General features: G+C 39.4%; 1 protein-coding gene across 1 annotated transcript; it reads right to left on the bottom strand.

Moving 5' to 3' along the window:
• Window positions 1–1,020: 1,020 nt before the first annotated feature.
• LOC108710825 (small integral membrane protein 3-like) lies at window positions 1,021–21,284 on the bottom strand. Its single transcript, XM_018251996.2, has 2 exons — window positions 21,083–21,284; window positions 1,021–2,068 (listed from the first exon to the last, which is right to left on the bottom strand). Exon 2 carries the CDS (start codon window positions 2,039–2,041, stop codon window positions 1,865–1,867), a length of 177 nt encoding a protein of 58 aa, XP_018107485.1. The 5' UTR covers window positions 2,042–2,068; window positions 21,083–21,284; the 3' UTR covers window positions 1,021–1,864.
• Between the last annotated feature and the right edge of the window lie 1,975 nt (window positions 21,285–23,259).

Raw genomic sequence — 23,259 nt, 5'->3', positions numbered from 1 at the left:
AAAACCTTCTTGAGCAAAAAAAAAATATATAAATACTTGAGCTGCTATTATATCATCACAGCACTATGAAATGACATTCACTATCTTCATATTTTGGAGCAGTATTATTTTATATTATATTAGGATAATGGCACACGAGGCTGAAAAACAAAGGCTGAGAGCAGCCCTACGCTGGACTAAACCCCTTACCTTGCCTGCACCTTGTTCCATTGTGTCTTTCCGCACCGAAATGCAAACACGCAACAGATCTGGGTGCAGGTAAGATTAGGGGTTGATTCAACATTTATGATATATCATAAACATGACTCAAAATTCACTACCATCCAGGGCCGTAACTAGGGTTAGGCAGAAGAGGCACTTGTCTAGGGCGCAAATTTGAAGGGGGCGCTGGGCACGTACCTTCCAACCATTTACCCGTAGTCTGGGCCCTATTCCGCACACCATGTGTGCTCTTTGGTGCCGTCTCCCCTCTCCTCCTACAAGGGCGAGGTGGATGGCCTTGGTTGCCTAGGGTGCCTGGTTTAGCTTGGCTCTGCTATCATCCAATCAGGGCATTCCTGACATAGCTACGCGTGTGCTTTTGATTGGATGGCCTGCTACAAGATGTTGGCTGGTTCAGGTATTCATAGCATGATTGTAAAGCACCAGCAATATTCTTGTTGTCTAGAACAACGGTTATAAAGGATATGTTCACTGTATATATATGAAATGTATTATAAAGAAATATATTTCATTCTCTGGGATGTTAAGCAATAAAAGCACAGGTAGGGCCCGTTATCCAGAATGCTCTGGACCCCTTTTTCCAAGGGGTCTTTCCACAATTTGGATCGCCAAACCTTAAGCCTACTAAGAATCATCTTATCATTAAATAAACCCAACAGCCTTCCTGTAATTAGGAGCTTTCTGGGTAATGGGTTTCTAGATAACGCAATCTATACCAGAGCAGGAGTCACAGATTTAAATTGCAACACTCGCAGACACTTTCAAACAAATCCATACAGATTAAAGTACATGTAGGTGGTCAGTGAAACATGCGTGGGTTTTTATTGAAATGTTTTCACAAGTACTTTTCCTCAGTAATGATGTTGTATTTTACATTTGCAATGCAATGAGAGATCGGGGCAGCTTCCTGTTACAATGGACAAGGAGGCTGATTAACAAAGACAAGTGCTCAATTGCACCAGGGCAGTTGTCCATAGTAACCAATCAGTTCTTTGCTTTCATTTTCTAACTGGTAGCAAAATTGATCAACACTTGCAGATTGGTTGCTATGGGCAACTGCACTTGTGCAATATAGCAACTATACTAGTAAATTAGTCCTACTAAGCTCACTTTGTTTTCCTAAATGGTTTGTGTTGATATATACATAAACATATATTGTGAATATTACAGAATACTTGTTTTCATACAGCAGCTGCTTGCAGTTTTGCGGCATATATTGCTTGATATGCTCAGTTCTGCATTTTTCAGTAACACACGTGTTATCAGCAGGATCTTGTGAAAAATGGTGGATTCCCATGCACTTTTAATGGAGGGGGTGATTATTTGCTCTCTTCACTTCCTATTCTGTATTTCACAATACAAGGCTGAAAGAATGTCTCTATTCAAACTGGAAATTTGCTCACTGGGATTTCAACTAAACAAATTATTTGATGTCCGGTTATATTTTAATGCAGGTGCGGTCATGCTTCTTCATCCAACCACCCAATATATGCAGTCGCTACAGTCTTATCTCCTTTGTGCCTCCGTTCTACAAAAGGAGGCTGAAAATTAGATAGTTGTTCTTGACGTGGTTTGTCTTTTTATTAATTGTCAGTCCAAATGTACATAGCTGTAATACATTTTTGGTTCTGTTCCCACCGTGCTACCTGTTACTTCGGATTGGGTGTGTCCGTACTCTGTACATAACAACAGCTGCTGCTGGCAAGAGCAGCAAGGAGGTCATGACCACAATGGTGGCCAGTATGATAAGGACTATGACCCAGACATCAAGGATATGCTTGGGAAGTTCTGCTGGTGAGGGCGTGGCAAGGTCACTCATTTTGCTTTTCAATCCACAGAATTGTTCCTGTAACAAGAAAATCTCATGAGAGACAAGACAGTTTCCTTATAATACAGACCCCCCCAAGTCAGTAATAATCATAATTTTTGTAGAAAGTACCACAAGGAGCACTGTGTCACTTCATTTTACCAGTCAAGAGACGTCATTCCATTAATTCTGCTATCTGTGACGTGAGGAAAAACACTCGTATACTGTATCTGCCAGCTGCGAGATACCCTTTGCCAAGCAGACACCATTTACAGTTGGCAAGAGTTATTTGCTTTATTAAACCCAACCCTAGCTAATGAACCGAGCCTGCAGGTGTGGGTCACTTCATGTTCTCAAATAGTTTCATATTTCTTATTAGAGTATACAGTATTATGTATACAAGTTTACACATATGCACGCATATAGTGTACATTCAGTATCTATCTATCTATCTATCTATCTATCTATCTATCTATCTATCTATCTATGTGTCACTCTTCAGTATGGAAAAGATTCCCAGAGCTCTTTTGCAATTAATAGTTTCAGTGCTGATATTACAAGAGTATAAGTGTGAAGAGTTTAACTGTAATTCCCAGGACGTCATGGGAAGTTTGTCCCCATTAACATCAGGCTTTTATCCAATATTGTCTGTATCCACTACTGATATGTCACCCTCATATTTTACCCATTTTACACAATTACAAATAATGATTGACGTAATTACAAAACACACACAGTTCTTCTTCGGCCTCTAAAGAGCTAAAGGGTTTCAAAAATGCTATGTCATTTTGAGGCAACATTTTTGAGATTTCTAGGAAAAGATGGGTATCAGGCACTATGTGCCATGTGGGCACAAAAAGTGTAAAGCTTTTCTTAATGGTATAAATAAAGGTTTTTTAAACTTTTTTTTTACTTTTTTGATGGCCTGTTTTGTGGGTTTCTGGTGTACCTGCTACCTATCTTTTCCTCTGTCATAACAATTTGTCCACTCCTTCAAACTAAGGGTCTGGTGCACCTGGATCACTGTATCTACATTGGTGAGTTTAAACCACTTGGTACCAGTAATGGAAAGACTGAACTTAAAGAGAAACAAGCTCCTTTATTTATGTTGTTATTTGGGGCCCAAAGCAGTGGGTAGGTGTTCCAGCCTCAAAAACAATTTGGATGAGATTTGAAACAACAGAAAACGAATAGCTATAACCATGTTTCCATATACGTAACCTCATTATAAGCTTAACCCGTTTAACCAAATATTGGGCCAAAAGAAGGGTCTGAAGACCCCTCTTTATTATAACCTGTGTATATACATATATAAACCTATACTGTATTTGAAACAATCAACAGAGCTTTATGTACTGTACCACTGATACTCATTTGCAATTACATCTACATACCATTAGAACTGGCCATTCACTGCCTATTCCATAATGTCCCCATTGCATGGCCTGTATGTTAGATCATTCAGTCTTCTGAATAAATGCAAAAAGCAAGACACAGGAGAACTAATTTTGAATCAGATGAGCAGCGTGCTGATTCATATGATTATAAAATAATATAATACACACTAACAGTTTTGTTCACCCAAGGTCAAATGGCAGAAATGATCTCAGTAGGATTCCGGTCTGTTTGGAGTGATGAAATACAGAGCATCAATATGCACAGTTAACTCTGCCAGATCTACTGTATAAAGTAAAATACAGCTACACAAATAGAATAACTGATATCCGCAGAGATGAAGATGTTTATCAACCAGTGGCACATGCATTTGTTAAAGACGTTCCTCTTAGTTAAGCATTATAGAATAACAAATGGAACAAAATGTCTCCAAACACATTGATTGTCTTCAGCCACCAGAGCAATAGCAAAGACAAAAAAACCTTCCATTATGGACTTTCTGTATATATAATAAGTGGCCTTGAATCCTTGTCACTTTCAAATGCAAATGCAAAGTGGCTGAAACATTGCCAAACTTAAGTTAATGGAAACAAATTTAGAGTTTTAGGGCCACCCCACTGTTAATACATCAAGGATCAGGAGCATAACTACAAAGTAAAACGACTTTGCAGCTGAAAGGGGGCCCAGGAAGTATAGGAGGCCCTAATTCATATACAATATCAATAAATATTGATAAAACAGGTCAACCTCTAGACCAATATCAGGTTTAAACTTTGTACGATATTTCATAAAAATGCTACGCCAGTGCTGTTGTTCCTTTTTAACAACCACAATTTAGTCATGCAAATAAAGCATTTAGCACCCATACGAGTTCCAGTAAACTTTTATAAACCGGGTGTGGTTTTTAACTTTCAAAAGGAAATCCATGGTATTTTAAGTGTGCCCAACTCTTTTGTGCTCGCTCCAGATAAAGAACCACAGAATTCAGCTGGCAGTACATTTTAATTCCATTGCACTGAAATACATAAGACGTTCGTAGAGTATATAGGGGACATAGATAGATTGCATACAAAATTCTGGGAAGCTAAGAGCAACCAAATGCATCCACATGTACACAGTGATATAGATAAATGTAAATGCATACTGTACCTATACATTTTTTATGAAACAGCATCTTACAGTATATGTACTGTTTCCATGTAACTGTGGGTGCTCAGTGCAATAGCAGCAGGCAGTGGGGTGCAAGGTCTGAGCAAATGGGTACTAAGGACCAGGCTTTTGCTCCCCCTAAGGTCTTAAATGACCACTTAGAAGAAGCACTGTGATGAACCTGAAAAAATTATGGTGCCAATTATACTTGGGTGGATTACTTTATCAGTGCAGACGTACCAGCAACGTTATTTATTGACAAACTTTTTATTGGCAAGTAACAATCCATCTGTATTGTAGTTGATCAGTCACTTACAGGACCAAACTTTCCAGCAGGCATGTAAAATCAAGTTGATGTTTATTTTTGTACAATAAAGGTAGCCCAGATCCAAAATTCGGAAGCTTCCTCTTGGCGTAAAAAACATTGCACGCATGCGCACACACGCGGTGCTCCGGCACATAGCTGCGCAGACTCAGCAAGGTAGAGGAAGGGGGGCCCTAGGACAGCAGCCCCGGTGGGCCCCGGGACCCCCAGTCCGACACTGACTAATACTTAGGGGGTTAAGTACTAAAATTCAAATTTTTCTCATAATTCCAATAAAACAAACTCACCCAAACTCCCATCCACAATTTTACCTTATTTATTAATAAAATAACTGGAAAAATTAGGTCCTGGGAAAAGTCTTGATAACATTGTGCAAAAACTGGAATTGTACGGATTTTTCAGTTTTGACTCCCGTCCCAAACTGCTGTATTTGATGCTATTTGAAGTTATCACCCAATAACCCTGAATTTTTTCGGCATATCTTATGAAATCCAGTGCAGACCACGATATCTTCAAATTGGAAAAGGGACATCTACCATTGACTTCTACATGACCTCGACAGGATTGAGATGGGTGGATTCAGAGTTTTAGCAGCTTCGGGGTATAATAAATCTCAAAAAAATAGAGTTTTCCCCTTTAAAAGCCTCCTAAATCATAGGCGGTTGGTTGGTGAACACAAAACACATAAGACTACCTTTATTGTACAAAATAAACATCAACTTGATTTTACATGCCTGCCGGAATGTTTGGTACTTTGAGTGACTGATCAACTAAAATACAGATGGATCTACTCCCTTAGCTGAAGGCTCAGGGCAGAGCAACTTAGCCTCTTCCCATGTGCAGTGAGTTTACTCAACTCTTATCTGGACCCTTCCTTTGTGTGTATTTTTCTAAGGTAACATAACATTCCCTAATGCTAAATAGTATAAGTTGCATACGTGGCTTATTTCAGCTTGTAGCATACTTAGGTACTTTAGGATAATGGTACACAGGGCTGTTTCTGTCATGTCATGTTGTAGTCAATAGTGATAGGCGAATTTGGGGCGTTTCGCCCCGAATCTGTGTATTGTACTCTCTTCTCTACTTATATTGTGTTACAAGGCTTGCGGATTAGCGTTTAAGGATTGAAACATCCCGTCTAACGAGTTGAGTGTCTGAACACCAATTGATCTGGACTAATACTGAAATGTCTTGTCCTTATACGCTGTTAAAAGTATTAATTGCTAGCTGGAGGACGATAAGGATCACAAGAATTGATCTAAACACAGATAACATTGATTTATACTTCAGTAGTCTGTATACGCCCTGGAGCATGTCCAGAATAGATTTAACTTTCTATACCATCTTTCCCCTTTTTTTTATTTATTCTTTTTTTTTAAGGAAGATGTGCCTTTCTGCTCTGCCTTTCATTTAGAAAGCTGATTCACCCATTAACCAAAAGCAGGTTGAATCTCTATTGATATTCTCAGTGTCGGACTGGCCCACCTGGATACCAGGAAAAGTCCCAGTGGGCCCAGGTGTCAGTGGCCCCTTTTAACCATTTGGCCTATTTCATGGCCATTCCCTATTTCTATGAGAAAAAAGAGGCTAAATAGATTGAATAACAGAGTATACTGTAATAAAAAAAAGATTAGGAGAATAGAGGTTGATTGAGGAGAGGAAGAATAATAGTACTGAGAGTGGCCCCTGGTCTAAGATTTATTGGTGGGCCCCTGGTAAAGGTTTTTCGGTGGGCCCCTGGTGTCCCAGCTCGACACTGGATATTCTTATTTTGTATCTTAAGGTGGCCATGCACGATAAGATCAGCTCGTTTGATGAGGTAGCTGATCTTTCCCCAATATGCCCATTAACAGCAGGGCAATATAGGGTTTATCCGAACGTTTGGCCCTAGGGCCGGAATACAACAAAGAGAATGGGCGCCGATGGGTCGTAGGACCGCATCAACTAGTCATTGTGGTGCACGATTTGAAAAATCAAACATACCCATCGATATCAGGTAAATTCTTGGCCTGATATTGATCGGGGGGACCCATCTTAAGCATAACATAACGGTAAACCTCCCCTTTAGCGCATATTCATGGTGTGTGCTGAATATCGTGCAAGCTTGGGGTGTTTCAGGGGGCACCCATGCCCACTCATTCTGCATACAGGTTATTCTGCATATAGTGTAAGCTGCAGCCCATTGCACCCATGCCTACTCATTCTGCATACAGGTTATTCTGCATATAGTGTAAGCTGCAGCCCATTGCACCCATGCCTACTCATTCTGCATACAGGTTATTCTGCATATAGTGTAAGCTGCAGCCCATTGCACATCATTTTAGGGTGCAGTCAGCAAGTTTCACTGGGGCACTGTGCACAGTGCAAAAATAAGCGGCCTGGAACTTTTTTGCACTTTGCAGCCAATTTTATTATTCAAAACCGAATCAAAATAGTTTTTTTTTTGTTGCTGTTCTTTAATTATTCAAAATTTAATTGGAATTGAAGAATTTGTTTAAATAGGGCATTGTGGGAAATGACATTGTATCCCATATCTGTAATTTGCTATGAACAGCTTTTCAGCAGTTTCTTCATAGGCTGCAGCAATATCCACCATGATTGTGCCTCTGACAAAACCAATGTTTGAAGGGGAATAGCTTTTTAGTTTTGCACAATTTTAATCAGCTAGGGCTCTACAATTATTTTTCTTATAAAGAAAAATAAATTACCCAGTTTCACACCATTGTGGCTTACATCATGGCTTCTGTACCTTAGCAAAGTAGTTTAATAATGACTTTTTTATATTTGCTATAGCTTTCTGCTAAATCCCTGTTGAGTTACTTGAAATCTGTGTCTAGCCAGCATACAGTTGCCGCATACTAAGCAGCCTTCTGGCTCTCTTTTATCTTTATTGCACTGTGCCAGGAAAAGAGGAGTTCACTCTGTAACATTACAGAATAAAAGATTGCATGGAAAAATTACCTGGTTTGATAAATTCTTCCATTAGCAGAAAACATTGGCCATTATCCATTAAAAATATACACACACCAAAAAAAGCAATTGCCAGCGCTCTGTATTGTTGATCAGCTGCTATAAGCACCCATATTCCAATGCTCTGCTTGACCTATGTTGTGGAGTGGACCAGCTGCTAAAAATATACAATATAACCTCCACCCAAACTAAAAGATGATAGCCAGTGTATATGTTTTTAAAAAAATATGGGGTTAATACCATACTTTGGCCAAAGTTTGTAACATCATGTACTACATCATAGCCCCTCATTGTACAATGTCTTTTAATTTAAAATCATTTCCCCTAGCACTAACCTTGCACCTACCCTTTTGCACTAATGATAAAGCAGGGAAACTTTTAAGCCCCAACTGTCAAATGGTAAGGCTTAAAGGGAATTTCAACCCAAAAATAAAGATTTTGCCAATTGGAAAAGTCATTCTAAGCAATTTCCAATACACATTAATTACAATTTTTTAATAGTTACTTATGGCACTTATTATGTTTTGGGTAGCCGAGGATTAGTAGAGTATAACAGTGTTTTATTAGCAGGCTCATGCAGGCATTACACAACAGTAACTTTCGCTTTCAAGCTACCAGGAAGTATGCACAGTATAAGCACAGTGACATCTACAGACCATTTGTATAAACATCACAGCACTGTAACAGACTTGGAGAGACACACAGAGAGGGTCTGGGATCCTGACGTTAAAGGGATCCTGTCTTCAGAAAACATGTTTTTTTCAAAACGCATCAGTTAATAGTGCTACTCCAGTAGACTTCTGCACTGAAATCCATTTCTCAAAAGAGCAAACAGATTTTTTTATATTCAATTTTGAAATCTGACATGGGGCTAGACATTTTGTCAATTTCCCAGCTGCCCCTGGTCATGTGACTTGTGCCTGCACTTTAGGAGAGGAATGCTTTCTGGCAGGCTGCTGTTTTCCCTTCTCAATGTAACTGAATATGTCTCAGTAGGACATGGGTTTTTACTATTGAGTGTTGTTCTTAGATCTACCAGGCAGCTGTTATCTTGTGTTAGGGAGCTGCTATCTGGTTATTTTCCCATCGTTCTTTTTAAAGAGTGATTGAAGTTTATCAGAGCACAAGTCACATGACTTGGGGCAGCTGGGAAATTGACAATATGTCCAGCCCCATGTCAGATTTCAAAATTGAATATAAAAAAATCTGTTTGCTCTTTTGAGAAATGGATTCCAGTGCAGAATTCTGAAGCAACACTATTAATTGATTCATTTTGAAAAAATTTTTTTCCCCCATGACAGTATCCCTTTAAGGATCCTATGTATCTGTACACAAACACGGACACTGAAGGAAAGATCTGATGTCTTTTTGTTGTTATTGAACTGATACTGCTGCCGAAAGCTATTTTTGTTGTTTGGAAAGAAAAACTGCCTTTATTTTGTATCTCTTTGCTGAATTTAAACCCAAAAATTTGATTTTGCCTAATGGAGAAGTCATTATATATATTTATTAAAAGTCCAATATATGTTAATTAAAATTTTTCAATAGTTACTTATGGCACTGTAGCAACTAGGAGAAACACACAGAGAGGCTCTGGGATCCTTACATTAAGGATCTTATGTAACTTTAAACTGGCCATAGACGCAAAGATCCGATCGTACGAATCGAGGATTCGTACGATTATCGGACCGTGTGTGGAGAGTCCCAACATTTTTCGTCCGGCGGAGATCGGTCATTTGGTCGATCGGACATGTTAGAAAATTTCTGTCGGCTGCCGATAATATCTCTGCGTGTATTGCCGATCGTACAATTTTCAATGGGAGACTGTCACTAGCTTTGGTCGGACATAACTTTCGTACGATTGCTGTAGGGGCAGAACATCGGCTGATCTGTTCTTTTGTACTTTATTTGATCGGAATGGTAAGACTTTGATCTGAATGGTTAGTGGCAGGTCGGGAGATGGGAAAGTCTGATCGTATGTTGATTCGTACGATCGGATCTTTGCGTCTGTGGCCAGTTTACACACATGGACACTCAAGGAAAGGTCTGTAATTCTGCTGTCTGTTTGTTGTTATTAAACTGCAACTGTTGCCGAAAAAGTATTTTTGTTGTTTGGAAAGAAAAACTGATTCATTTTGTACCTGTTTGCTGCCGACTGAAATAAAAGCCATTTTTTCTTTAAGAGAGTTTTGCTGTCCTGATGCTTACTCTGTGGGAACTTGTCATAGGCACTTAGAGATCCCACTGGAAGGAGCAGTACTGCCCCCATCTTACAATTTACTTTCACAATGAGTAGGCCAGCTTATCAGCCTATGTTTGGGGCTCTCAGGAGGGCCTGCCTGACTGATATCTGGCTGAAAGTTGCAGTCTGCATCAGCGTGTTTAATGTGGCCCCTGTTTGACGGGTCTCCATAGGCCCACTGTATAATCCAGTCGCTAGTCCTTTGCTCAATGACAAGATCAGCCCGCTTGTGACCCAGCGTGTGGGTGAATAAACGTGTGGGTGAATAAACTGCGCAGAGATCATTTGGAGAGGTGTCCAATTTGCAGTTTCAGCAATGTGGTTGCTAGGGTCCAAATTGTCATAGCAAGCATGTATTGATTTGAATAAGAGACTGGAATGAATAGGAGAGGGCCTGAAAAGAAATAAAAGTAGCAATAACAATATATTTGAAGCATTACAGAGCATTTGTTTTTAGATGGGGTTAGTGACCCCATTTGAAAGAGTCAGAAGAAGAAGGCAAATAATGTATAAAAAAGAAAAATGAATAGCAATTGAAAAGTCGCTTAGAATTAGCCATTCTATATCATATTAAAAGTTGACATTAATGTGAACCACCCCTTTGAGACAACAGGAGGTCTGTCAAGGGACAGATTGGGTTTTCTGTTTATCTGTGTTACTAAGAGTAAAAGCCAGTAAAAGCATTAGGATGAAGCAACCAAGAGAGGAAAAGCTCAGCAGCTCTAAGAAGCAAATACAATTCTAACTTCTTTTCTGGTAAAAGACATAAACCAGGCTGTGTAAATAGGACCATAATGCTCTTCACGTAGTTTACCAGTACATGATGGCTTGTGCGAAAGTAATAGCACTAGATTGTTATCCACTATAATTAATGTGCTTTGTGTGTTTTGGAGATAAATAAGAAACATTCTAAATTTATTAGGAAAATATAAGTCATTGGCAAGAAATGCTAATTGAAAGCAGATTGTTCTTTAGTGCAAAGGAAATGTGGCAGTCTTTATTTTTAGTTTTAAAACTTGACACGCTTTCCTGAGAAGCAGGGTACGGAAAACCCATCCTTGGCAGCCACTAGTTTGGGCCCTGGGTAAGGGAAATGGAGCTCCTTTATGCCGGCACATTTTCGCACTTCCCCCCCCCCCAAGCTCCCCATATAGCCAGTTAAAACTGAACATATCACATCATGGTTAGCAGACATACATTGTTTTGGCTGTTGTCACACTCCCAAGATCCCTTGACAGACAATGGTAATGTAACAAATAACATCTCATTGCTGAAAATGCTTCCATGCCCTATTACATAGTGGTAGATATGAGAACAACGTGCAAAGTCCAACCATGACTCGTCCAGTTTATACTGAGAAACAACAGCTTATCTGAAAGCAGTTCCATTGTGAAGTGCTGGCTCAGCTAAATATTACAGCTAAAAAAATAAATGTATTGGTTCAAGAATACAATTTTAACCCTTTAAGTGCCAGCAGAATTTCACATTTTGGTTACGCGAAATGCCAGCCGTTTTTAAGCATTTTGTGCTCTCTCACTTTAGGGGCATTTTCTGAGGGGAAACCTATAGTTTACCTAGGAAAACTATACATTGTTTTTTTCGGTAGAAACTGAGCTTTCTAAATCTGCCTGAGTTTTCATGTATTTCCACCTGTGCAAAAAAATTTATAGTGCTAAATAACAAAAAAAAATGAAAAATTACCATTTTTCATTGTATATCAATTTATACCAGAAAAATATTTCATTTTACAGATGAAAATCCAACTGATTTGGAAAGCCTTATGTCTCTCGAACGTGCCAATACCAGATATGTATAGTTTTAGGGAGATTTAGGATTTCTGTACAGCAAAAACTCCCGGCAGTATATTACTGAATTTTGAAAGCACTAAGGCAGAAAACGGCATGCTTTAGATTCCAAGGCAAAAAATCCTGAAACCATAGGTTTACCCCAGAAAACCATACATTTTTGAAAAGTACACATTCTGCCGATTACAAAATGGGTAACTATGTCTCTCTACTCCCAACTACCAAACAGAAAAGCTTGTCTGAACATAGCGGTTTTTCAAAATAAAATTCAAAATTTTGAAAAATCATTTCAAAGGTTTTATTTTGCTGCTCCGCATATCCCAAACTATATTACGTACCAAGAAAAAGCACCTGAAATATGATTGCCAGGGGTCCACTGAACAGTTTGATATCCATTATGCATAGGTTTACCAAAGTATCTGGCATTTAGAGACACAAATATGAAGTTAGCGCATCCAAATTGTTCAGGACTTTACTTCAGCTACTGAGAAATCAACACATTGACTGCATTTTTTGTGGGGTAAAAACACAGAAATATATGTTTACCCCCCAAACCCATATATTTTTGGAAAGAACACATTCTACAGAATCTAAAATGGGTACCCATGCCTTTCTGCTCCAAACTACTGAGTCGCAAGGCTTTCCCAAAATTGTCGGTTTTGGTGAAATATCTGAAAATTGCCTCAAAACTTCAACTTCCCAGCACCATATCACCCATGTATCATTACGTACTAAGAAAAAGCACCCTAAATATGATTGCCAGGGTTCCTCTGAACATTTTGGTGGCCATTGTTCATAAGTTTACCAAAGTATCTGGCATTTAGAGGCCCCAAAATGAAGTTAGCGCATACAAACAGTCCCGTGAGTAACTTCATCTAATGAGAAATCAACACATTGACTGCATTTTTGTGGGGTAAAAACACAGAAATATATGTTTACCCCCAAAACCCATATATTTTGGAAAGTACACATTCTACAGAATCTAAAATGGGTACCCATGCCTTTCTGCTCCAAACTACTGAGTCGCAAGGCCTTCCCACAATTGTCGGTTTTGGTGAAATATCTGAAAATTGCCTCAAAGCTTCAACTTCTCAGCACCATATCACCCATGTATCATTACGTACTAAGAAAAAGCACCCTAAATATGATTGCCAGGGTTCCTCTGAACATTTTGGTGGCCATTGTTCATAAGTTTACCAAAGTATCTGGCATTTAGAGGCCCCAAAATGAAGTTAGCGCATACAAACAGTCCCGTGGGTAACTTCAGCTAATGAAAAATCAACACATTGACTGCATTTTTGTGGGGTAAAAACACAGAAATATATGTTTACCCCCCAAAACCCATATATTTTTGGAAAGTTCACATTCTACAGAATCTAAAATGGGTACCCATGCCTTTCTGTTCCAAACTACTGAGTCGCAAGGCTTTCCCACAATTGTCGGTTTTGGTGAAATATCTGAAAATTGCCTCAAAGCTTCAACTTCTCAGCACCATATCACCCATGTATCGTTACGCACCAAGAAAAAACACCCTAAATATGATTGCCAGGGTTCCTCCAAACAGTTTGGTGGCCATTGTTCATAGGTTTACCAAAGTATCTGGCAGTTAGAGGCCTCAAAATGAAGTTAGCGCATACAAATAGTCCTGTGAGTAACTTCATCTAATGAAAAATCAACACATTGACTGCATTTTTGTGGGGTAAAAACACAGAAATATATGTTTACCCCCCAAACCCATATATTTTTGGAAAGTACACATTCTACCGAATCTAAAATGGGTACCCATGCCTTTCTGCTCCAAACTACTGAGTCGCAAGGCTTTCCCACAATTGTCGGTTTTGGTGAAATATCTGAAAATTTCCTCAAAGCTTCAACTTCTCAGCACCATATCACCCATGTATCGTTACGCACCAAAAAAAAACACCCTAAATATGATTGCCAGGGGTCCTCCAAACAGTTTGGTGCCCACTGTGCATAGGTTTACCAAAGTATATGGCAGTTAGAGGCCCCAAAATGAAGTTAGCGCATACAAATAGTCCTGTGGGTAACTTCAGCTAATGAAAAATCAACACATTGACTGCATTTTTGTGGGGTAAAAACACAGAAATATATGTTTACCCCCCAAACCCATATATTTTTGGAAAGTACACATTCTACCGAATCTAAAATGGGTACCCATGCCTTTCTGCTCCAAACTACTGAGTCGCAAGGCTTTCCCACAATTGTCGGTTTTGGTGAAATATCTGAAAATTGCCTCAAAGCTTCAACTTCTCAGCACCATATCACCCATGTATCGTTACGCACCAAAAAAAAAACACCCTAAATATGATTGCCAGGGGTCCTCCAAACAGTTTGGTGCCCACTGTGCATAGGTTTACCAAAGTATATGGCAGTTAGAGGCCCCAAAATGAAGTTAGCGCATACAAATAGTCCTGTGGGTAACTTCAGCTAATGAAAAATCAACACATTGACTGCATTTTTGTGGGGTAAAAACACAGAAATATATGTTTACCCCCCAAACCCATATATTTTTGGAAAGTACACATTCTACCGAATCTAAAATGGGTACCCATGCCTTTCTGCTCCAAACTACTGAGTCGCAAGGCTTTCCCACAATTGTCGGTTTTGGTGAAATATCTGAAAATTGCCTCAAAGCTTCAACTTCTCAGCACCATATCACCCATGTATCGTTACGCACCAAAAAAAAACACCCTAAATATGATTGCCAGGGGTCCTCCAAACAGTTTGGTGCCCACTGTGCATAGGTTTACCAAAGTATATGGCAGTTAGAGGCCCCAAAATGAAGTTAGCGCATACAAATAGTCCTGTGGGTAACTTCAGCTAATGAAAAATCAACACATTGACTGCATTTTTGTGGGGTAAAAACACAGAAATATATGTTTACCCCCAAACCCATATATTTTTGGAAAGTACACATTCTACCGAATCTAAAATGGGTACCCATGCCTTTCTGCTCCAAACTACTGAGTCGCAAGGCTTTCCCACAATTGTCGGTTTTGGTGAAATATCTGAAAATTGCCTCAAAGCTTCAACTTCTCAGCACCATATCACCCACGTATCGTTACGCACCAAAAAAAAACACCCTAAATATGATTGCCAGGGGTCTTCCAAACAGTTTGGTGCCCACTGTGCATAGGTTTACCAAAGTATATGGCAGTTAGAGGCCCCAAAATGAAGTTAGCGCATACAAATAGTCCTGTGGGTAACTTCAGCTAATGAAAAATCAACACATTGACTGCATTTTTGTGGGGTAAAAACACAGAAATATATGTTTACCCCCCAAACCCATATATTTTTGGAAAGTACACATTATACAGAATCTAAAATGGGTACCCATGCCTTTCTGCCCCAAACTACTGAGTCGCAAGGCTTTGCCAAATTTGGCGGTTTTGGTAAAATATTCTGAAAATTGCCTCAAAGCTTCAACTTTCCAGCATCGTATTGTCCATGTATCATTACCAGCATAAAGCATCCTAAATATAAACATAGGGGTCTACTAAACAGTTTGATGCCCAATGTGCATAGATATACCAAACTATGTGGGGCACAGAGACCCCCAAATGACAATATGTATAGACATTTTCACGGCTGACGCGCTGGCTGCTGCAATATAACCACCCGGTGTGTGTATTATGCGACATTAGACCACCTAACAGTACAGAGACCCCAGAAAACCATATATTTTCAGAAAGTACACATTCTGACGAATCCAATATGGGTAAATATGTGTTCCTACTGCAAACTGTCAAACTGCAAAGCAATGCTGAACGTAACGGTTTTTATCAAATTTCTGAAAATCGTCACAAAGCTTGAATTTTACCCCATTATATGCCCCACATTTCGTAACTTATCAGCATAAAACATCCTGAATATGAACGCCAGGGGTCTACTGAACACTTTGATGCCCAATATGCATAGATATACCAAACTATGTGGCGCACAGAGACCCCCAAATGACAATAGTGTATATACATTTTCACGGCTGACGCACGCTGGCTGCTGCAATATAAGCACCCGGTGTGTGTAATATGCGACATTAGACCCCCCTAACAGTACAGAGACCCCAGAAAACCATATATTTTCAGAAAGTACACATTCTGACGAATCCAAAATGGGTAAATATGTGTTCCTACTGCAAACTGTCAAACTGCAAAGCAATGCTGAACGTAACAGTTTTTATCAAATTTCTGAAAATCGTCACAAAGCTTGAAATTTATCCCATTATATGCCCCACATTTCGTAACTTATCAGCATAAAACATCCTAAATATGAGCGCCAGGGGTCTACTGAACACTTTGATGCCCAAAATGCATAGATATACCAAACTATGTGGCGCACAGAGACCCACAAATGACAATATGTATAGACATTTTCACGGCTGACACGCTGGCTGCAGCAATATAACCACCCGGTGTGTGTGTATTATGCGACATTAGACCACCCTAACAGTACAGAGACCCCAGAAAACCATATATTTTCAGAAAGTACACATTCTGACGAATCCAATATGGGTAAATAAGTGTTTCTACTGCAAACTGCCAAACTGCAAAGCAATGCTGAACATAACGGTTTTTATCAAATTTCTGAAAATCGTCACAAAGCTTGAATTTTACCCCATTATATGCCCCACATTTCGTAACTTATCAGCATAAAACATCCTGAATATGAACGCCAGGGGTCTACTGAACACTTTGATGCCCAATATGCATAGATATACCAAACTATGTGGCGCACAGAGACCCCCAAATGACAATAGTGTATACATTTTCACGGCTGACGCGCGCTGGCTGCTGCAATATAAGCACCCGGTGTGTCTAATATGCGACATTAGACCCCCCTAACAGTACAGAGACCCCAGAAAACCATATATTTTCGGAAAGTACACATTCTGACGAATCCAATATGGGTAAATATGTGTTCCTACTGCATACTGTCAAACTGCAAAGCAATGCTGAACGTAACGGTTTTTATCAAATTTCTGAAAATCGTCACAAAGCTTGAATTTTACCCCATTATATGCCCCACATTTCGTAACTTATCAGCATAAAACATCCTGAATATGAACGCCAGGGGTCTACTAAACACTTGATGCCCAATATGCATAGATATACCAAACTATGTGGCGCACAGAGACCCCCAAATGACAATAGTGTATACATTTTCACGGCTGATGCGCGCTGGCTGCTGCAATACAAGCACCTGGTGTGTGTAATATGCGACATTAGACCCCCTAACAGTACAGAGACCCCAGAAAACCATATATTTTCAGAAAGTACACATTTTGACGAATCCAATATGGGTAAATATGTGTTCCTACTGCAAACTGTCAAACTGCAAAGCAATGCTGAACGTAACGGTTTTTTATCAAATTTCTGAACATCGTCACAAAGCTTGAATTTTACCCCATTATATGCCCCACATTTCGTAACTTATCAGCATAAAACATCCTAAATATGAGCGCATGGGGTCTACTGAACACTTTGATGCCCAATATGCATAGATATACCAAACTATGTGGCGCACAGAGACCCCCAAATGACAATATGTATAGACATTTTCACGGCTGACGCGCTGGCTGCTGCAATATAACCACCCAGTGTGTGTATTATGCGACATTAGACCACCTAACAGCACAGAGACCCCAGAAAACCATATATTTTCAGAAAGTACACATTTTGACGAATCCAATATGGGTAAATAAGTGTTTCTACTGCAAACTGCCAAACTGCAAAGCAATGCTGAACATAACGGTTTTTATCAAATTTCTGAAAATCGTCACAAAGCTTGAATTCTACCCCATTATATGCCCCACATTTCGTAGCTTATCAGCATAAAACATCCTAAATATGAGCGCCAGGGGTCTACTGAACACTTTGATGCCCAATATGCATAGATATACCAAACTATGTTGCGCACAGAGACCCCCAAATGACAATATGTATAGACATTTTCACAGCTGACGCGCTGGCTGCTGCAATATAAGCACCTGGTGTGTGTATTATGCGACATTAGACCCCCCTAACAGTACAGAGACCCCAGAAAACCATATATTTTCAGAAAGTACACATTCTGACGAATCCAAAATGGTAAATAAGTGTTTCTACAGCAAACTGCCAAACTGCAAAGCAATGCTGAACATAACGGTTTTTATCAAATTTCTGAAAATCGTCACAAAGCTTGAATTTTACCCCATTATGTGCCCCACATTTCGTAACGTATCAGCATAAAACATCCTAAATATGAATGACAGGGGTCTACTGAACACTTTGATGCCCAATATGCATAGATATACCAAACTATGTGGCGCACAGAGACCCCCAAATGGATATATAGTAGATAAAATTTACATAGGCAAAACAAAATAACACAGAACAGTGTGAAATGCAAATAAATCACCAAAAACTAATAAAACCACAAAAATCAATGCTTTTTTTTTTCACACTAGTGTAATCGGCCACCAGAATTACCGTTTGAATATTTTAGCTGGGCCAAATCGATTATACGGGCAGAAACAAGTGAACAACACAAATGCAGAGCTGAAAATGCAATAAAATGGCTAAAAATTCAATAAAATGGCTAAAAATGCACCAAAATACCCAAAATTGCAATATAACCACCAAAATAACATACAAAAGCTATTGCACAGTACGGTTAGCGAATACGCTATTCGGAACGGCAATAAAACATTTTTTTTAGCCCAAAAAGAGACGATGCGATAAGAAAAAAAAAAAAAAAGCCACAAAGCCATATATGTACATATGCGTGTGCACAACGGGTAAATTGCATGTTATTTGCGCATGTGCGCGTGTGCAAGTGTACATGGGTGCTGTGAGTGTGTGTGACCCCCCCAATCCCCAAAAATCTATGTGTGAGTGTGTGTAAGTGTGAATGTAAGTGTATATTACTGTAATAAGTGTGTGTTGGTGTGTTTGTGTGTTTTTGTGTGTGTAAATGTTACACTTACCTGGGGTAGATGCTGCAGATCGATCAGAAAGGGTCCCACGCAGCAGATCTCCAGCTCCAACGATCATCAGCCATGTGGGGGCGGAGCTGGGCGGAAGTGCGGCGCAGGCAGCAGCAGGACGCATAGGAAACGCGTCCCTGCTGCTGCTTTGGGGCCCCTGGGCGATCGCGCCCCAGGGGCCACACGATCCCCTGCTCTGCTCGTTGTCTAGGGGCAGGGGATCGTGAAGGAGCGGAGCGAGCGGCTCTAACAGCCGCTCCTCCGCTCGCAAACCCGGAAGTGCTGCAGAACGTAGAATCTACGATCTGTGGCACTTTGGTCCTTTGATCCACAGAACGTAGATTCTACGTTCTGTGGCACTTAAAGGGTTAAATGGTAGAATTAATTACAGGTATGGGATCTGTTATCCATAAAGATCCAAATTACAGACAGGTCAACTCCCCTAGAGTTTTTTTTTATTTATCAAAATGATTTTTTCCCTGTAATAAGAACAGAGTACTTTGTACTTGATCCAGACCAGGATATCATTAACACTAACAATTCTATTGGGTTTAATTGTTGTTTATATTTTTTTCTTAGGTTTTTAGGTTTCGAAATCAAAATTCTGGAAAGCAGCCTGGAACAGCCATGATCCTGATGAGGAAATCTCATGTAATTTTCTAATTAAACATTGATCATTGTTTGCCACATTTTCATGCAAAATAGCAGGATGCTTGCTTGGAAACAATACTGAGGACACTTATTTATCAAAGTCTGATTTTATCTCAACATTTTCTGCAAATTCTGATCAAATCTGCTCAGGTTTTTTTTACGCTTATTTGTTATTACACTTTCCCAAAAATTTGCTCTACAGGAAAAAAGATCAGATTTTCACCATTTTTCACCTGCAAACGTATGCTTTTTTTGCCCGAAAACTTCGGGGTATTGTACGAAACCCAGCGCACATCAAAAAATCATTGGGACTTCTCCCATTGACTTATATGCAACCTCAACAGGTCTGAGATGCCAGATTTTCTATTCCAGACTTTTCCATCCTCTGGGTTTAATAAATTCTGAAAAATTCGTGATTTTTTAAAAGTCAAAATTTTTCGGGATTTTTGCATTCAGAGTTTAGTAACTCTGCACACAGGCTGAAGGCTCCAGCTGTTTTGCAGGCTGAGAGAAGCAGATCTGCTCAGTGTCCCTGTTCCATTGATTTAAATCTAATCAGCCTGTGTGCGCTCACACACAGGCTGAAGTCAGTCCAAATATGCGAAAGGGGACATCTCCAGGCTGACCTCCACTGTGTGTGTGCGCACACAGGCTTATCAGATTCAAATCAATGGAGCTGGGGCACTGAGCAGATCTGCTTCTCTCAGCCTACAAAAATAAGCAGGCTGACAACAGCCAGAGCCTTCCGCCTATGTGGCTATAGCCTTAAAAGGTTTATTATTCCAGAACTAAAAAAATAAATAATCAGTCAAAAATTGGATTAAGTAAAAGATTTCTGGATAATGGGTTTCCATATGCTAGTGTCTATAACTGTACTGCAGAGAGCAATTCTTAATTTTCCCTAGTAGACAGAATAAAGTGTGAGGGTATAGCTTGCTCACAAAACCACCAAAGCCTATCTTCATTAACACAGGGGATTGGGAGCTATTTTCTATTCTCCATGAAATGGTTAAAGGAAGAATGTCTCAGCTGTGGTAATAAATATAGCAGCTCCTAGCATGTACAAATACAGATATCCAGGGTATATGTACAAAGAATAAACTATGGCTCATCTATTACAATATTCTACAGAAACTGTTTGCTATGGATTAGTTGTGTCAGAACAAAGTCAGAAAACCAATTAAGATCAGGATGGTTTTTCTTTGTGTATTTACACTGGTAATTAAATGATCCTGGGTATCATTATTTCATTTCAATAGTACCAACATGTTTCACAGAGGGTTGTAACAATATTAAAACAATTTTAAAAAAAAACACAAACCTATCCAGAAATACTGTGATCGGTCCCTTCTCTTGAGTGACAAAGGAAAGGGTCACGTAACAAGTTTAAAACTTCCCTCTTTCTGGCAGTGGAAAGCTGACACTCGGAAGAACGTTGCTTTGAAAATGTTTACTGTCAGACACACACAAAGTACTCGCTTCCCCATTCGCTGCCAGTAAGATCTGCTGAATCTGTAGCATTAGCACCTACCTTCTCAATGTTGCTCCATTGATCGTAGAAGTGGAATGGAGCGGCTTTATTCAGGAGGGGTTACACACAGCCCAGGCACAATGTGACTACACTATCTGCCTTGCAGCAATCCTCTCATCAGCAAATGCCTCTCTCTCTCTGACTTTAGAGAGGGGATGTGTCTGACTTTGCAGGGAGGGGAAACTTCACTACCTCCTTCCTCTACAAACAAGGGACTCCCAAATCTCTCAGCTTGATAGAAAGCCACCTAGTGAAGGAAACACAATATACACTTCTGAATGAGACATCCTCACTGACGCAGTGGGAAAAAAAAGAATGTCCAGTGCACTGCACCTTCTTTATGGAATCTATTATCCACAATAATTAATTTGGCATGGGAGGTTTTCAGATAAAGGCTCTTTTACCATCATTTTGATCACCATACTAAAACATTCAAACATTCATAGTAACATGGTAAGTAAGTTAGGTTGAAAAAAGACACACGTCCATCAAGTTCAAACTTTTAACTCTATTTTAACCTGCCTAACTGCTAGTTGATCCATGGAAGGCAAAAAAAATCATTTGAAACCTCATTCTGATTCCAATAAGACAATTGGACTAGATCAAGATCAACTTGTACTATGAGCTATCTTTCATAACCCTGTATTCCTTCACTTGCTAAAAAGCCATCCAACCCCTTCTTATCTAATGTATCAGCCAGTACAACTGATTCCGGGAGAGAATTACACAACTTCACAGCTCTCACTGTAAAAAAAACCTTCCGAATATGTAGGAGGAATCTCCTTTCTTCTAATCATAATGGGTGACCTTGCGTAGGCTAGAAAGACCTACTGGTAAATTAACCTATTCGATTAATCCAATAGGATTTTATCGATCTATACAAAGTAAGTTACAAGAACACAGTACTATTTTATTATTCCAGGCCTGGTATCCGTTATCCGGAAACCAGGTATCCAGAAAACTCTGAATTACTGAAAGGCCATCTCCCTTAGACTCCATTTTATCCAAATAATCCACATTTTTGAAAATGATTTCCTTTTTCTCTATAACTATACATGGGGGCACATTTACTAAGGTTCGAATATCGAGAGTTAATTAACCCTTGATATTCGACCGTCGAAGTAAAATCCTTCGACTTCGAATATCGAAGGATTTACCGCAAATACTTCGATCGAACAATCGAAGGAATAATCGCTCGATCGAACGATTAAATCCTTCGAATCGAATGATTCGAAGGATTTTTATCCATCGATCAAAGGATTTTCCTTCGATCAGAAAAAGCTTAGCAAACTTATGGGGAAGGTCCCCATAGGCTAACATTGTAGCTCGGTAGGTTTAAAGTGGCGAAGTAGGTAGTCAAAGTTTTTTTTACAGACAGTACTTGACTATCGAATGGTTGAATAGTTGAACGATTTTTAGTTTGAATCGTTGGAATCGAAGTCGTAGTCGAAGGTCGAAGTAGCCTATTCGATGGTCGAATACCCCAAAAAAAAACTTTGAATCCTTCACTCAAGCTTAGTAAATGTGCCCCATAGTGTACCTCCCAAAATTTGGGACAAAAAAAATTGCCAAGTGTAGTGTGCGATGACCACACCCATTTTACGGCCACACCCCACCCACATCCATTTTACAAAATTTGGTAGGCTATCGAAAGTTTGAACACATTTCTGGGGGTTTCAGGGTCAGGTTTTATATGTTATTACAGTTTTGCTAATGAAGGTGAATTGCTCTTTAAGCTGAAAGTTTAATTTCTCCCAAGAGACCTTATCTTATATAGCTTCACTTTTATCTTTGCTTATCTTAGATAGTTACAATGGTATCTTTGCTTATCTTAAATAGTTACAAATGTATCTAAGCGCAGCTGCCACATATTCTGGGCTCTGTCAAAAGCCTCTAATTAATTGAGTTTTAGAAACTTTGTATCTTTTTCTGGATGTTCAGTGCAGGAGATCAAAAAGGAACTGGGGATATTTCAGCAACAATCTCGGACTGTGGGCTGAGCTGTCAAAATCAGGACTGTCCTGGGAAAACAGGACAGTTGCAAGGTATGATAATTGATCCAAACTAAGACATAATTAATCCTTATTGGAAGCAAAACCAGCCTATTGGGTTTTGTTGAAATGATTTTCTAGTAGACTTAAGGTATGAAGATCCAAATTACTGAAACATCCATTATC

Source organism: Xenopus laevis, chromosome 3L (genome assembly GCF_017654675.1).
Source record: "Xenopus laevis strain J_2021 chromosome 3L, Xenopus_laevis_v10.1, whole genome shotgun sequence".
Taxonomy (NCBI): domain Eukaryota; kingdom Metazoa; phylum Chordata; class Amphibia; order Anura; family Pipidae; genus Xenopus; species Xenopus laevis.
Note: the sequence above shows the minus strand (reverse complement) of the source record. Positions and strands in the feature narration are given on the sequence as shown.